Genomic DNA, 14,731 nt, shown 5'->3' with positions numbered 1-14,731 from the left:
TGGAGGTGGATGCATTTGCACATATACTCTATTACATAAAAGCATAAAAGCCTGTTCTTATGCTTTTCCGTCCTTCCGTCTCATCCCACTGTGGTTGCAAAGAGTCGGACAGGTGCAGCTCATGGTTATTCGGCTGCAGCTCTGTGATATCCAGAACATGCTCAGCTAATGGCTGCTCCCAATACCGCCCATTGCTTGTATCACGTAAATGACGGACTGGAGATTCCAGTATTGTAGCCAGAAATGGTATATGCCAAGATCACTTCCGACTCTTTGAAATGAATTATTCTGCTCGAGTCTTGATTGTCCTTCCATACATCAAAGATCATGTTCCCGCTATCTCTTGCCATGAGTGGTTTTGAGAAAGGGAGTTTTTATTAGCTGCCTTTTGAAATATAGTGTTTCCTTGTTGGAGTGAAGTGACCTCATCCTGTAGCATTCGCCTCTGTCCCTCAGTGGGATTTGTCCATCGTGCTCAAGGCCCTCTCATGCAGGCTGTTCAAGCCCACGGGGCAGATACTTTTAAGGCCATTGTCTATCAAAAACAGGATTCCTGCTTACTCTGACCTCAGTCCAGAGGGAGAATAACTTGTGCAGCCTTTCAGAATCTGAGTAGCACCATATTCACTCAAAACTACATTTTTGCACAAGAACACAAAGTCTTGGATGGAACAGCTCAATGCCCTTTAGAGGGGGGGGGGGGGATAATTTGTTCCCACTGCAGGATTTGGCAAACTTTTTGGAACACACAACAACTCCTTGGCAAAATCCTGCTCAAACAGAGGCTTGCCTATTTGTGAAGAAGTCGCACAAGCTTGCGAGTGGACAGGCCCTCCGCTGGCGATTTGATGTGCCCTCCACAAGGAGTCTGGCAGCAAGCCTTTGTTTTATTTCCTTATTTATTTTATTTAATCCCAGCCATTTGCACACAGTGAGGCATACAGGTTATTTATTAATCCCTGCTATTGGATCGGTACTCTGTATCAGACGATACCCAGAGCCCAGGTATCAGGGCTGGGACTGAAAAAGTTGGATAAGTGCATCCCTGTTGGAAACATTTCCCACAGATTTAATGCCTGTATAAAACAGTCCTGTGCAGCCCGAAAAGATGTTGGCATGTGACATAAAGTGCTGGAGGCACATACATGCACAATTTTAGTCAATTCGTAAAAACAAGCCCTGGAAGCCCATTACAGTCCCTCACTTGTGTTCGTAGAGCAAGGGTTACATTACATAACCACTGACGTCTTACTGCAGCTTGTCTGGCATGAATAATGGGATATTATGAAAAAGAGACAACCTGTTTTGACACAGTCCTTATGCTCATTAGTCGGGTTGTGACCTGCAGTTTGGTTTGACAGCACTGAGCAGGTATTACAAAAGTCCTGTCATATATTGTTTATGTGTTGCTCTCATTTGCACATTATATTTGCATCTGCTGAGCCAACACAATGCAGGGGCTCATTTTATGCACTATATTCAAAAGCAGTGCAATGTGCTCATGGTGCCATGCATGGCTTACCCGGATTAATTAGAATAAGGCAACACTAAGGACTCCTGGCATAATAATGTCATTAGTGAGGAGAATTGTGACGTAGTCGTCTGATCCTAGTTTTCTGGACAGTGGGAAGACATTTCTGAAACTACTGTGATTCGAGCTTCTGAGGAAAATAAAAAGGTCAAAGGAGAAGCAATAAGGACACGGACTGTGAAGTGTGGAATGAAAGAGCGTGTGTGTTTGTGTGCGCATGTTTATTCAATTAAGGTGAACTTTGCTTACAGTGTGGTGATATCGCCACAGTGTCGGAATGAAATTCTAAGTTTTCCTTTGGTTAATATTGATTTTAACTGAGAATCTGATCTCCAAAAACATGTTGGAGGGAATATCCTGTCGGGAATACTTTAATATATCTGTGCACTGCAACCACCATCGGAAAGATATTGAAGAAAAAGTAAAGTAAGAAGGAGGAGAAACTGACCTTGAAGAGACGCAAGATGTTGGCTACCATGATTGACACGGAGCTGGCAGATGCACCAATCACTCCCACCACCCTCTCAGGCTTAGTGATGATGGGCGGCCCTCCACTGAGACACTTGACATCGGTTGAGTCTTTCTCAATCAATGCCTGAACGAATGTCAGCGACTGCTCCAGAGCATGGGTGTCACGGGAGCAGGTGTCCAGGATGCGCGCCCCCAGAGTGATATTAGGCAGCAGCTCGTTGTCGTTATTGATACGATCCAGGGCAAATAACATGGCCTCCAGCCTATGGATCCCTTTCTCCTTCTTCAACTCCCCGCAGGCTTTGCCATCGTTTCCCCTCGCATGCACTGGGAACAGCCCACCTAGAGATATGTCCCCATCAATGCGTACTGAATTGAGGTGTGTGTGGCCTGGCATTTTGGGTTTGGCTGCCAAGGCGATGGAGAAATAACAAGTGAGCAGCAACACCCAGCAGCAGACGCCTCTGTTGCAGCCAATCCACGCTCTCTCAAAGCCTCCTCGCAGAGTCATAATGAAAGGCTAAATCTGCATCCAAATACAAATTCAAGCCCTTTGAAAAAGAAAGTGGCGTGCACGCATGTACCCACACACACACACACACACACACAAATGTCCTGAAGGTTAGGCGCAATTTTTTTCAGAGCACAGCCGTCTTCAGAAGTCTCTTCTCATGGTTTATAGCTCTGACACAAACTCAGTGGTACTAATTATGCACCCTCGCTCTCTTTTTCTTCTTTCTTCTTTCCCCTCTGTGTTTCACTCTCTTCCTGCACCTCAGAGTGGCGGCTTCAGGCAGTAACTAAACAGCACCGGGGTGAGCTGAGACACAGAGTCCACAGAGAGAATTCTCACAAGGCAAGAACAAAGGTGGGAAGTCGGCCTCTCTTCTCTGCTTCTCCGGGATCACTCGGGTGCGTTTAGCGCTCCTCTTGGTCCTTCGAGCAGGCTGAAAGTCATGAGACGAGCCAGTGGGTTCCACAGCAGGCTCCTGAAAAAAGAGAGGGCAGGCGTTAGACACCAAGGAAGCAACAGAAGGAGCAAAGGGAGACTTGATAGACCAAAAGCAATCGCATTGATCTAATATACAATAGATTAATGCAGTGGGTTTGCCTTGTATTAGTCTTTAACACAGTGAATGGGAGACAAGTTGCTATGTCACGCTCTCCATATGTTAATTGATAATATCATACTCAAAACTGCATTGGGCAGTCAGCGATGCAAACTAGTTTCCATATCCTAAAATTCAAGCAGAAATAATACCGGAGACCCAGCACTCCACACAAGAAATCTGTTGTGTGTTGCACCCATGCCTTGGCTGCTTTCAGGGCACCGCGATGAATTATTTCTATGTGCCTTGAGCATAACTGATTCGCTGCTGCTTGGCACCGTTTCATAGACTTCATAACCGCACACTGCTCTGCTCATGTAGATCCTCTACGGAGTGTTTTAACCAAAAGGTTATGAAATATAGTGCTAAATTAAGAGCATGGGATTCTGATAATGAAAGAAACAATATTCCCCGGGTTGCGAACACATCTGCTCTTTGCACATCTGATCCCTCGTAGTCTCGCATAACCCTTGTATCAAGAGTGGTAATGGGTACTCTCTGTGTGTGTGTGTGTGTGTGTGTGTGTGTGTGTGTGTGTGTGTGTGTGTGTGTGTGTGTGTGTGTGTGTGTGTGTGTGAGCGTGTGTGTGCATGTGTGTGTGTGCGTGCGTTCTCTCAACAGTAGGCCTGCCTCCCCCACAGTGCCAGACTAATAGAGCAGAGGATCTGGACACAGTGGGAGAGTCTTGCAGCTCTCCCTCTCTCTCTCTCTCTCTCTCTCCGCCTCAATTGACCATCTCACACACATATCTGTCAGGCTTTACTTCATGCTGCTTTTGTGTGCTAACATACAGCGTCCCGCGGCGGTGCGGCCCATAACAGAGGACACAGAGGACACAGAGGGCAAAAGCTCATTCAAGACCACAAAGGTGTGCTACCTTGCAGCAGCTGCCGCACGCATCACTGTGGAGCAGCGATATTTTGTGATTATTGAAATGGAGATGGAGGTGTAGTGGGTAGCATCTTTCCCTCTAATGTTGAGTACACGTTTGTAGAACTATCTCGTTGAATCGGAGGAGTCAAGAGTTTCGCCGCGACTCATGAATTAAAGACGACGTCGCCGTCACGTTTGGACATCAAATCAAATACTAAAGACGGGACTGCTCTAAACACTTCAAGGCGGGCCTGTCTTGTGCCGCTCCTCTCGCCCTGCTGGGAACCAAAAGGAGATATTTATACCATCCTGCACAGATCACCCCTCTAAAACAGAGCATCCATAATGGATGAGGGCCTACCAGTCACTGCAAAACATTTCATTCTAGGGGAAAGCCTCGAAGAGAAGGACAGCCACGTAGGCTCGGCCTTTTATAATGGAGTTGAAAACAGACAAACGGGTAAGAAGCGACACTGCTGCACTTGCTCAAAGCTGCGCCTGGGTAGTGATGACGGAGCGACACCTGCTTTTTAAAGCACCAGGACAAAACCACCATGTAGAAAGTGGTCAGTGTTGTTTGGACCATGAGGATTCTCTAGAGCCATATGCTATACTTTGCAAAGATTTGCAGCACGGGTGGCCCGCAAATAGCTTTTTAATTTGACGATTGCATTTTGATAATGATGTAGGGAGCTGCAGGCAAGGAGTTTGCCTCACATTTCACATCACCTTGTCCGTCGTCATTGTGATGACAAACTACAGTCGGGATAATTACAGTGCAGCGCTGAACAAAACAACCAGATAAATGAAGTGCCGGACAATACTGTAATAATTGAGTCACGTTTTAAGAATAAGCCCCGACAACTTAGAAGAGGTCCTCCCTGTCTCTCAGGATCTTTTTGGAAGAGGTGGACAGCGGTGCCCCTATACTGCCATCGCTCTGAGATATCCTGCGCGCACAGTGGCAGCTTTACCAGATGTTTAGTTACAAGACCCAGATGGGCAGAGGAGATAAACATCAGCTGTCTGCAGAGAGCAGGAGTGAGGGGGAAATTGCAGAATTCACACAGCAGCCGTCTTCCCCACACTGTGACAGGGAGGAACTCCGGCTTCCTCTGCGCTCGACCACGGTCCCCCGCTGCTGTGTGCACTCCCTCACTGATGGCTGACAGAGCTTGTAGGGTTCAGTCCACTGAGGGTTTCTCTAAAATGGAATGACACGTTGCCACGGAATACACTTTTGTATAAAGTATCTATTGGAGTGTGTCTAGAATTGATGAGACAGGGACGCCTTCTTTTTTTTTTGGCATTTGTGTGCTTTTTACACGGCTGAGTGAACGGAAACCATTCATTAAAGTTAGATGAATCACTATTAAAGTCTGTTTGTTTACGTTGTGGATGCAAATGAATCCAGCGAATAGTCGATAAAGCCATCTTACCAATGCTCAGCTCATTTCTTTGCACTTTAAATTGGCTTTAAGGAAAGTGAAGGTAAACATGAGGGTGTGCGTGGAGTAAGCAGTGACTTCAGGTCATTTCATGTCATGGTTGCTATCAACTGACCGTTTTGGAGAAAGACTTTATGATTTTTACATATTTTCTTGATAGATATTTTCAAATCTATCTTGGTAATTGTTTCCAGAGCAATTAGCTGCATGGAGATTTTTGAATAAAGGCTCTTTTTTTTAGCAGCACCACACACTCTGTTCTGACATTTTAATTGAGTGCAATTTACTTAAATTTGTTACAAGCATGGGGAAGTTGAATGCCCGGGAGGTTCTGTGAGGTATTTAACTTTAGTATCCGAGAGCTGCAAAAAAGATGAAATGCTATAACTGAAGGGACACATGAGAACGGCCTCTGAAACAGTGCAAACCTTTTCTCTGCCAGATGATCAAAGATTGCCGAAAGGAATTCTAAACTTTGAATCAGCCTTTGGCTACTCGCCAAACAACAAGGCAGCAAGACAAGCAAACCCCCAAAAGCCAGACAGCTTCCGAGGCAACTCGGGCCGATAATTAGCAACTGAATATCATTTCAGCTATTGTTTGTATTAAATAGCATCAAAGCCATCTTTTTAGCTGGTGTTTTTCACAATCATGCAGTTAATGTCTTTAGTTAGTGTCTCCTATTCGACAAGAATTTCGATGAATACTAGAAAAACTTGAACCAAACAATGACACTGCTCTAACAACATGTAACGCTGTGCAACCAAACAAACCAGTGTGAATATTTTATCTTCAGAAATACTAAATAATCTGCGCAGAAAATACTGGTGCTACAAGTGTACTACTACTTTTTAGTTTGAGTATTTGATGGTGTCATGTTTGGATGTTTTATTCATTCTCTCTAAACTCCAAAAAGCACCAAAGAAATGCAGGAAGACACACCCCCTCGATTTTACATCCTGTCGTGTCTGCAAAGCCCCACAATGACATGCGGCCTGCTAATAGGTCTGTCACAGTGTAGCTGGGACCGCCTGACAGTTATGTCCTAATCCGACAGAGAGCTGCTGTTTTGGCAGTTCTGCTTCAGCAGAGGAGATACTTAGGCCCAAAAGACCAAATGATCACAGTGGAGGATGGAGATCGAGTCCTCAGTATAGAGAGGGTTACACTGCCTGCTGGTCTGCTCGGATACATAGATGTTTATTTTTCATTGTAAATGATCAGGTACTAGTTAATTTCACATGGATAGCTAATAAAAAATGTTGAGTAGCTCAAGCAACTGTTCAAAAGAAATGTCATTTTAACGTTATTGTCTCTTTTTTTTTTTTATCCAAGCAATCCATCAGAGGAGAGAATTGTGATATTCAGTTGCCTCTGTATCATTTTGTTCTGTGACATAGACTGTTTCTGTGTCATTTTCTGCTGAAATATAAAAGAAACGGGAGCTTAATTATTATTGACGTCAAACTGATGACTGTGACTATTGTTTGTCAGACAATAAAAGTAGCGAAGGGGGGAACAAGCCTGTCCTCATTGCTGAGGAGAGCAGTGACAGATCCTGTAAAAGCGGTGACTCACTGGCTATGGTGTTTGAGAAGAATCCATTTTATTTACACTTCAGTATCCTGTAGAAGGACAGAATGTAATGCAGTCTACCGCAGCATGTTAGAGAGGTCTTGTAACCATTTTTATATGCGACAGTTGACATCTTTTGCATTTACTGTACACGCAGATCGGAAATGAAATGGGTGGAATTGTATTAAGTTACGGAGCTGCTGTGTATGTGTGTGTGTTGTGGTGGTTTCAACATACCTTCCACTCTAATTACAAAAAATGTATATTGAGAGCAACTTTGAAAAAGTTAATATGAATGGTTTTGTCATGCCTATTATTAGTCTGTGTCTCATTGTGAGGGTAAATAATCCTCGATGAACTACAGATCCAATAATGCATTGGGAGAGCTTTGGTAAACCTGAACACCCTTAAAAGTAAGCCGAGTTAGCCATCAGGAGTTCCTGTTGGCAATGTACCCATGGATGTAAAGAAAACCATCACTGGATCACTTTGATGCTGAGGAAAAACTTAAAAACATGATGATTCTCAGGCAAGTTCTGGATAAAGCAAATTTATGGATGTTTATTACAGACAGCGGTTATTGTTATACAAGTGTATCCCTTTGAAAACCCCTGTGTTAGACATTGGGATAATCTCAGATGCAAGTGTGTACAGACTGACCTTTGTGGCAAATATCACGCAAATCAACGGGGATGCATTATATGAGTCACTGTCGCATTCAATCTGTGTGAAACTTCCCTTGTATGATGAGTCAGACTGAAAAAACAAGGACACCAGGGTGCAGGAGCAGAGCAAGTGCATGAAAGAAATGGAAAGCTGAGGGGAGTGTGCACAAAGTTTCATTACATGCATTGTGACTCTATAGTACTATGTGCTCTGCATTCATCCCATTTCCATTACAGGCATCAGACACCCACCTCAAAACTAATTCCCCTTTTCTCCATTACCCTCTTCTCCCTCTCCAGGACACTGTCCATTAGCTCGCTCAACCAGAGCTGGAGATATTAGGGTCGATTCATATTCGCTCATTAACACTTTCTTCATGCAATATGCAGATTCCATTAACAAACAGTCTGTGTTACTGCCCAGGGCTAACAGGGAAGACGATTCAAGACTTCCGTGGAGAACGTCTAACGGTGAAAATGCAGAATGAGTCAAGACAACTCGTTAAGGAGGTCACAGAGACATAATAATGAGAATATAGATTCACAAGACTATTTCTTTTGTGTTTATGCCTGAATCATAGTGTCCTTGTTACGGCAAATGATCCCAAATGTCATTTCCTTTTTTTGTTGTTGTTCAAATGAACAAATCTATCGATACAGGCTGAATGCAGGCAGAGCACAAGAGTATCTTCTGAGCAGGAACACATCTTTCCCTCAGCCGGACATCTTTGTTGCTCTCACAGATCCGAATGATAGAATTGAATCAAAGGACTGAACTGTTGGACGTCCGCTGTGTTGCAGCCGTTAAGTGGCTCTTCATACAGATTCTGTGCTATATGACGCAACATACTTGCACTGTATGTAAGGTGTGAATTATTCATGGGTAATTCCTTTAAGGCTCTGCCAACATATCAACATATATGCGCATTAATGGCAGAAGGATTGTAGGGGTGAAGGAGAGATGTGACTTTGTCCTGCTGTTTCCTTTATTTTTAATTCAAGACAGAATTATTTTTTTTGAGAGACAGAGAGAGAAAGAGATATGAAATGTTTGTATGAGAGGCAGTGAAGCAATGAACCAGCAGCTGAGGCTTTATGTGTGTCCCACTTTGCTTGGACAAATTTTTCCTGTCCCACTACATTTTATAACAACACACAAAAAGCACCCTTTGAGCTTTGCTGTTGAGGAGCCAGGTAGTCCGTTACCTCTTGAATCACGTTGTCCTAAATGTGCCAAACGAGACAAACTTCTGGAGCGGACGGTGTGAAGAATCAGCTGCAGTGTAATGCCTTTTTGTTTTTACAAACTAGGCTGCGGACAAGCCTCAAATAGCAACTAACCAAAGAATCTTTTATTTCGTCAATGCAGCTGATTAATGTTGCCGCTTGTTTGCTTCATGGGGAGACATGACTCAGAGAGACACCCTAGTTTTCGACACCGGTCGAAACAGGATTAGTACAACAATAACGTAGATGTTGAACATGGGACAGCTTCTCACGGTCGCTCCACATGTGGCTTTTCATTTGCCGGTGTTCCCAACCAAGTGAGAATGAATACAAGCTCAAGCCGATCGATAGTCAAGCCAGATGATGCTGTGACGCTTGTATCCTGCAGATCGATAAGCTGGTGTCATGCGTGGGATTAGAGAGACAGGAATGACTCAAAATGAGAGGATGGACTAAAAGAAAAATCGATTCTTTCACAGTAAAGGCTGAGTATTAGAATATTTTTGCAGTTCATTTAGAGGTATTCAACCATTCTTAAGTCTGAACTTTCCTACGCAGTGTGGATACTACATTGCTGTAGGTCTGAAGAAACAACAAAGCTACCAGGCAAATATTTTTCAAGCTAGAACGAGACATTTTTTTTGTGTCTGCTGCACAGAAATAAAATGGAGGAAGACTGGGGCAGCTGCCATGTAAAGCACTGTCTGAATCCAATAAATCTCTCCCCAAGAGCGGCACCCTAATAGTCAAGTAATAGCTGGCTCAGAGTGTTGAGCACATTTCAGAGTGTGCAAGGGAGATAGTTTTGTCAGAGAAAGCGAACGCTCCAAGTGAACCTCCCTTGATGGTAACAATAGGGGGCACAGACTTATTTGTGAGGAATCACATATTTCAAATCGCACATTGAGCTTCTAAGTATAGCTTGGGTTTATCTGCTCCTGGAGACAGAAGTGACTGTATGAATACTGCATCCCTCCAGTTACTGCCATCCTGTCAAAGAGGGTTTCAATGTTGAGCCACGCTTGAATAGATAAAGTGGATTTTTTAGCATGAGAACACCACCGTTCACTTCTGTGCTCTTTTACATACAGACGTGCGATGCAAAGGAAAGCTGATTGTTGCTGAAAGCTGATTGTTCCTGAAGGGCTTTGAAGGCAACATTATATTTGATGAAGAACGAAGAGAGATGAATCTTCCCTTTGTGATGTATGGTGTTTTCAGGAAACGTAGGGTGAGCTCCAAACCCCATGGCACAATGCTGGTTTGTGCCAAATGGACGCGGTTTCATAAAATGGCACGTGCTGTTTGTGCCTCCCTGAAACAATGACTAACATTGGTGAGTTGTAAACACATGCATTTCACACAATTGCATCCATATTACAAATTATAATCTTTAATATGTTGTCCTATCTGATATTTATGATATTTACCTGATAACTAACACAACTTTTTTTACCCCAAGAAGTATTCCTTAAACCTCACCACCTGCCATAGTTTGATACTTTTGTTTGATTGGCAGCGATGACGTATTCTTGGTCCACCCAAATGTTAGCATCACTCAAGTTTTGGATTATTGCAGAAAATTAGCTCTGTGGCAAACACAGATGCTTACACGTTTTGTTCAGCAAGATAATCTTCACATCTAAACATCACTTTTATGGTTTTTTAAGCGAGAATGCAATCAGCAGAAGTTTAAAGCTGACGTTAGGCTATAAACGGAATACACCGCAGGTCACATGAGAGAGAGAGAGTAAAGACAAAGAGGCATGTGAAGGTGTGCTAGTCGGCGTGATGACGTTTGAAACCGTCTTTTTTAAGACACGGAAAAGCTTCAAAATTCATAAAAAGGGGTATTTACTGACATATTTTATATGGTAGAACAAGACGTTAAAATATTTCAAGCTTGTGGTAACCACAAACCATATTTCAGACTTCTGACCAAAAACAAAATCAATCAGAAAAACCCATTGACTTTGAGACGAGATAACCAGACATGCAAATCTGCGAACAGGACTCACTCCTGCGGCACTCTTTACTCGAAGGAGGGATTTGTACGAGTGTCAGGAGGTCACAGCAGCAAGGCCTTAATAACACGTTTCTCTCCCAGCGCACAGAGAAAAGCACTGACGCTCTTGTTTCATTCTTCCTCTGTGCAAGAGCTCCGCTGGACTCTCACAAATTTTAAACCCTGCATTCCTACCCGGTGATAGTCTTTGCTTTATTGCCATATTCATCAATTTTACTGGTTCCCTTTTTTTTTTTACCAAGATCACGGCTTCTGGTGATTGTATTGATTTGTAATGTTCCTGTACGGTTCATCTTTTATTTTTACTGTTTCTTGAACACCTGCACGTTGCTGGTTGTTAGTGGTTTGTTTGTGATGTAAAAGGTTGTACTGGACAGGTGGCTGAAAAAGAGCATGGAGACGCCTCCTACATGTTACTATAATCAACGTCATGGCTAAAGTCTGATCACCTTTAGAACCAATAAATATTCACAATTGAGAAGCTAAAACCAATTGATATTTGGCATTTTTGCAATAAAAAAAATGACTGAACTGATCAATCAATTATCATAATCGTTGGCAATAGATTTTCTGTTGCTTTGACTTGTTGATTAATCGACTGATGATTTTTACTCTTAAGGCAACAAGGTAAGGGAACAATCACCATTTTGGTTATTTGTTTAAAAAAAGTAAACTGTGACTAAAGAGCAATAACCTTAAAGAAGGAGTTTTCACTTTTGTTTCCACCAGTAACTTCCTGGACTCCCCCCTGGTTGCCAAGCAACTCAAGGAATTGCCCAGCGCATAACCCCTGTGTCGCAGCGAATTGCCATTTTTATACTTTTATTTTTGTACAGATTGAACAAACACTATGTTAAGAGATGTTGTTAAACTAGCTGTTTTCCCCTGTAAGTCCCTCAGCTAAGCTAAGTTAGCCGGCTGCTGTAGTAACCGTGCAGAGATGAGAATCACTCGTCTTATCTAACTCTCTTCAAGAAAGCAAAATACGCACGTTTCCCAAAATGACACAGTCTTTCCCCTACCAAGTGGTTGTGTCACCTGAACCTAACCAAACCGTGGTCAGTAAAACCATTTAGTTGTCTTTGAATGTCACTCTTTGGAGAAACAGGGTTATAAAAGTACTTTAAAATAGTTGTGATTTGGCCCACTATCCTGAAACTTCCCATCCACAATAATTGCCTTTGCTCAGGCTCTGTGGACGAGATGTTCTCACAGACAGCATCGTGGTACAGTGACTCCTTGATATGCTGTGTTACAGGTCAACGGCAGACTGATAATGAGCATCAGGCCGCACACTCGTTGACACTCCCATCAAAGGTCTCTGTCAGCGTCACGACCACGTTAACTTGCTGGCGCTGTTATCTTTTCTTCTTTACTCATCTTCTTTCTTATTTACGTATCGTTACTAAATGAACTAGTGAGCAGAGCCCAGCTTGCTTAATACTATCTGCCAACATTGAAATCCCTCCTCTTTTTTTGCCATTCATCTCTTCTTAGAGGGATCTATCCAGCTTCAAAGGGTACCCAGTGTGCATTTGGTCTCATGACATGGAGTTAATCCCCAAACTAAAGATTTTATAAAAGTTTTTGCCCTCCTTCGTCTTGTCAAATGTGCATGCTGGGCAGCAGGAGTGTGGCTGAAAGAGCATGTTATCAGTACGCCAAGAGGAGTGGAACCGAGTGTTAAATACAGGAATGAAACAGTGAATCAAGGGTTATTAGGTTGTAAGCTTTGCATCATTGCTAATTGGGCTGCCAGTGCGCTCTTGTCAAAATCTGCCACTATTTTATTTGTTTTTTCATGTTCCAAGCCTTTTTCTGTGATTCTTGGCAGAAAGTGTCTCGCAAACCATTAAAGAGGTACAGTAGTGCATGATGATTGTTACAATTAAATTATGTTATACAAATACTGTTACTGGATCATCCAGCTGGGCGTGGGATAGAAGCAGTAAAAAAACAGGTCTTCTGCATGCCTGTGTACTCTTGGCATTCTTCTCTATGTGGCCTTTTCCTCGCAATTTCTTTCTTAATTGGTGTTTTCGTAGGAGTTATTCTCAGTCGATGTTTCAGGTGGGTGTGGAGGGGTTGTCCTTTTCATTTACTGTTTTACGATTCGGGCCATTATGAAGCCTTTCAAGGTTGTAACTGTGATTAACAGCTCTGCAAAACCCCCTCACTTGACTTCTGTGAACACAGAATCTAAAATCTGACATTCCAGCAGCGTTTCAAGTCAGTCACGAATGCACGCATGCATGCGTCTCTCCGAGGGGGTCCAGCACATGGCTTCGTGACAATGGCCCCGAGCTTGGCCACGGGGCCTGTCAGCTGTGATCTCGTTGCCATCAGAAGCCTCTGACCTTCTGCAGAGGCCGTTTGAGGACTTGAGAAGTAACCGCCCTCCGACTTTATAGAAGCACCTTTCAAGGAGCGTTGAATCGGTGACAGTGAGCTGCAGTGATTGAAGGTGTTGGTGGCTAAATGAGACATGATAATGGTGACCTGTCCAGCTGTCCGCCAATCCCCACCAGAGGGAAGTGTGAAAATCCAAGTCAAGTGACAAACTCTATAATTGACATGACTTAATGCTAGAATACATCCTCACACTACTTCTTATTCTGTATTTGTTGTGAAGGAACGTAGAACAGAGCTGTAACATGAAACACAACCTTTATGGACATGCTGTCTTCAGAAAGCTATTCCTCATACATCTCATACATTAACAGATGAAACAATTAGTCAATTAATCGACAGGTTGACTGACAGTATTATCATTCTGCAACATTTTGATCATTGGTTAATCGATGTAGTCATTTTTAAAGCAAAAATTTCGCAAAAAACATGTCTGGTTTTCTGATTTCTGATTATAAATCAAACACATTTGGACAATCGTTTGTTGGACAAAAAAAAGCCTCTTAAGAGTTTTTCACTATTTTATTAATCAGTTAGCTGAGAACAAGATCAGCAGATTAATCAATAATGAAAATAATATTTAATTGTAGTCATACATATGCAGTATTAACATCTTGGTCAGGCTTATTTCACTATATATGTTTAAGTGAGATGGAATTAAATGTCTAATCATAGGAATCTCATACGAATATACATGATATGAGAAAGAGATGGTTAAATGTTATGCGTTGTCCCGAATGTGTCAACTGAACATTGTCAAAGAAATGAATGACCACAGAATAGAACCTGTTAAAATAAAGAAATTTGAGGTTGAGATGACGCACGGCTTTGCTCTCCCCTGCCGATTGCAATAAAATAGAAAGTATGTCTTCCATGTCAATACACAGAAACAGTAGACACACTCTGGGCGCAGCCGGCCTTGTGGCTCCTTTGTGGCTTTCAGCAGGAAACACATTCGATTCCAGGGTTCTTCCTGTTTAGTCTCGCTGGCTGTTAAATCCTTGTGTCAAAACTTCAAGGTCTTTGTCTCACAAACGTCATTTTTGCAGGGATAGACGAGGACACCTTCCAATTCAGGGTCCTTTGACATGCTTGGGTTTTCTGGGATTCTCTCTCTCTCTCTCTCTCTCTCTCTCTCTCTCTCTCTGCAGCATCCATACTTGCAGGTTTGCTGTGTGCATCTTGGGTTTTCACAATTGAATACAGCCCATTAATTATTCACCCCTCCCTGCTCTATCACAGCCTCCTTAGTCCTCTTTATCTCTCACCTCGGTCTCTTTCGTCGAATTTCCCGCAGCAGATAGTGGGAGAATGCAAACCTCTCTTTGTAGCAAAGCTTAGTGTAAACCAAGCTAACTTAGTGTAAGACGGTCCATTAAGTGAAGCGTGGGACCTGA

General features: G+C 42.9%; 1 protein-coding gene across 1 annotated transcript in view; it reads right to left on the bottom strand.

The window, feature by feature from the left end:
- LOC116382233 (metabotropic glutamate receptor 4) overlaps window positions 1–14,731 on the bottom strand; it is a 157,300-nt gene that overhangs the window by 111,421 nt on the left and 31,148 nt on the right. Inside the window, exon 2 of the mRNA XM_031845114.1 lies at window positions 1,980–2,991. Coding sequence (XP_031700974.1) covers window positions 1,980–2,513 — 534 coding nt within the window. The 5' untranslated portion in view covers window positions 2,514–2,991. The remainder of the gene's footprint in view (window positions 1–1,979; window positions 2,992–14,731) is intronic.

This window comes from Anarrhichthys ocellatus, unplaced genomic scaffold (assembly GCF_004355925.1).
Source record: "Anarrhichthys ocellatus isolate YVR2014 unplaced genomic scaffold, GSC_Weel_1.0 scaffold5, whole genome shotgun sequence".
NCBI lineage: Eukaryota > Metazoa > Chordata > Actinopteri > Perciformes > Anarhichadidae > Anarrhichthys > Anarrhichthys ocellatus.
Note: the sequence above shows the minus strand (reverse complement) of the source record. Positions and strands in the feature narration are given on the sequence as shown.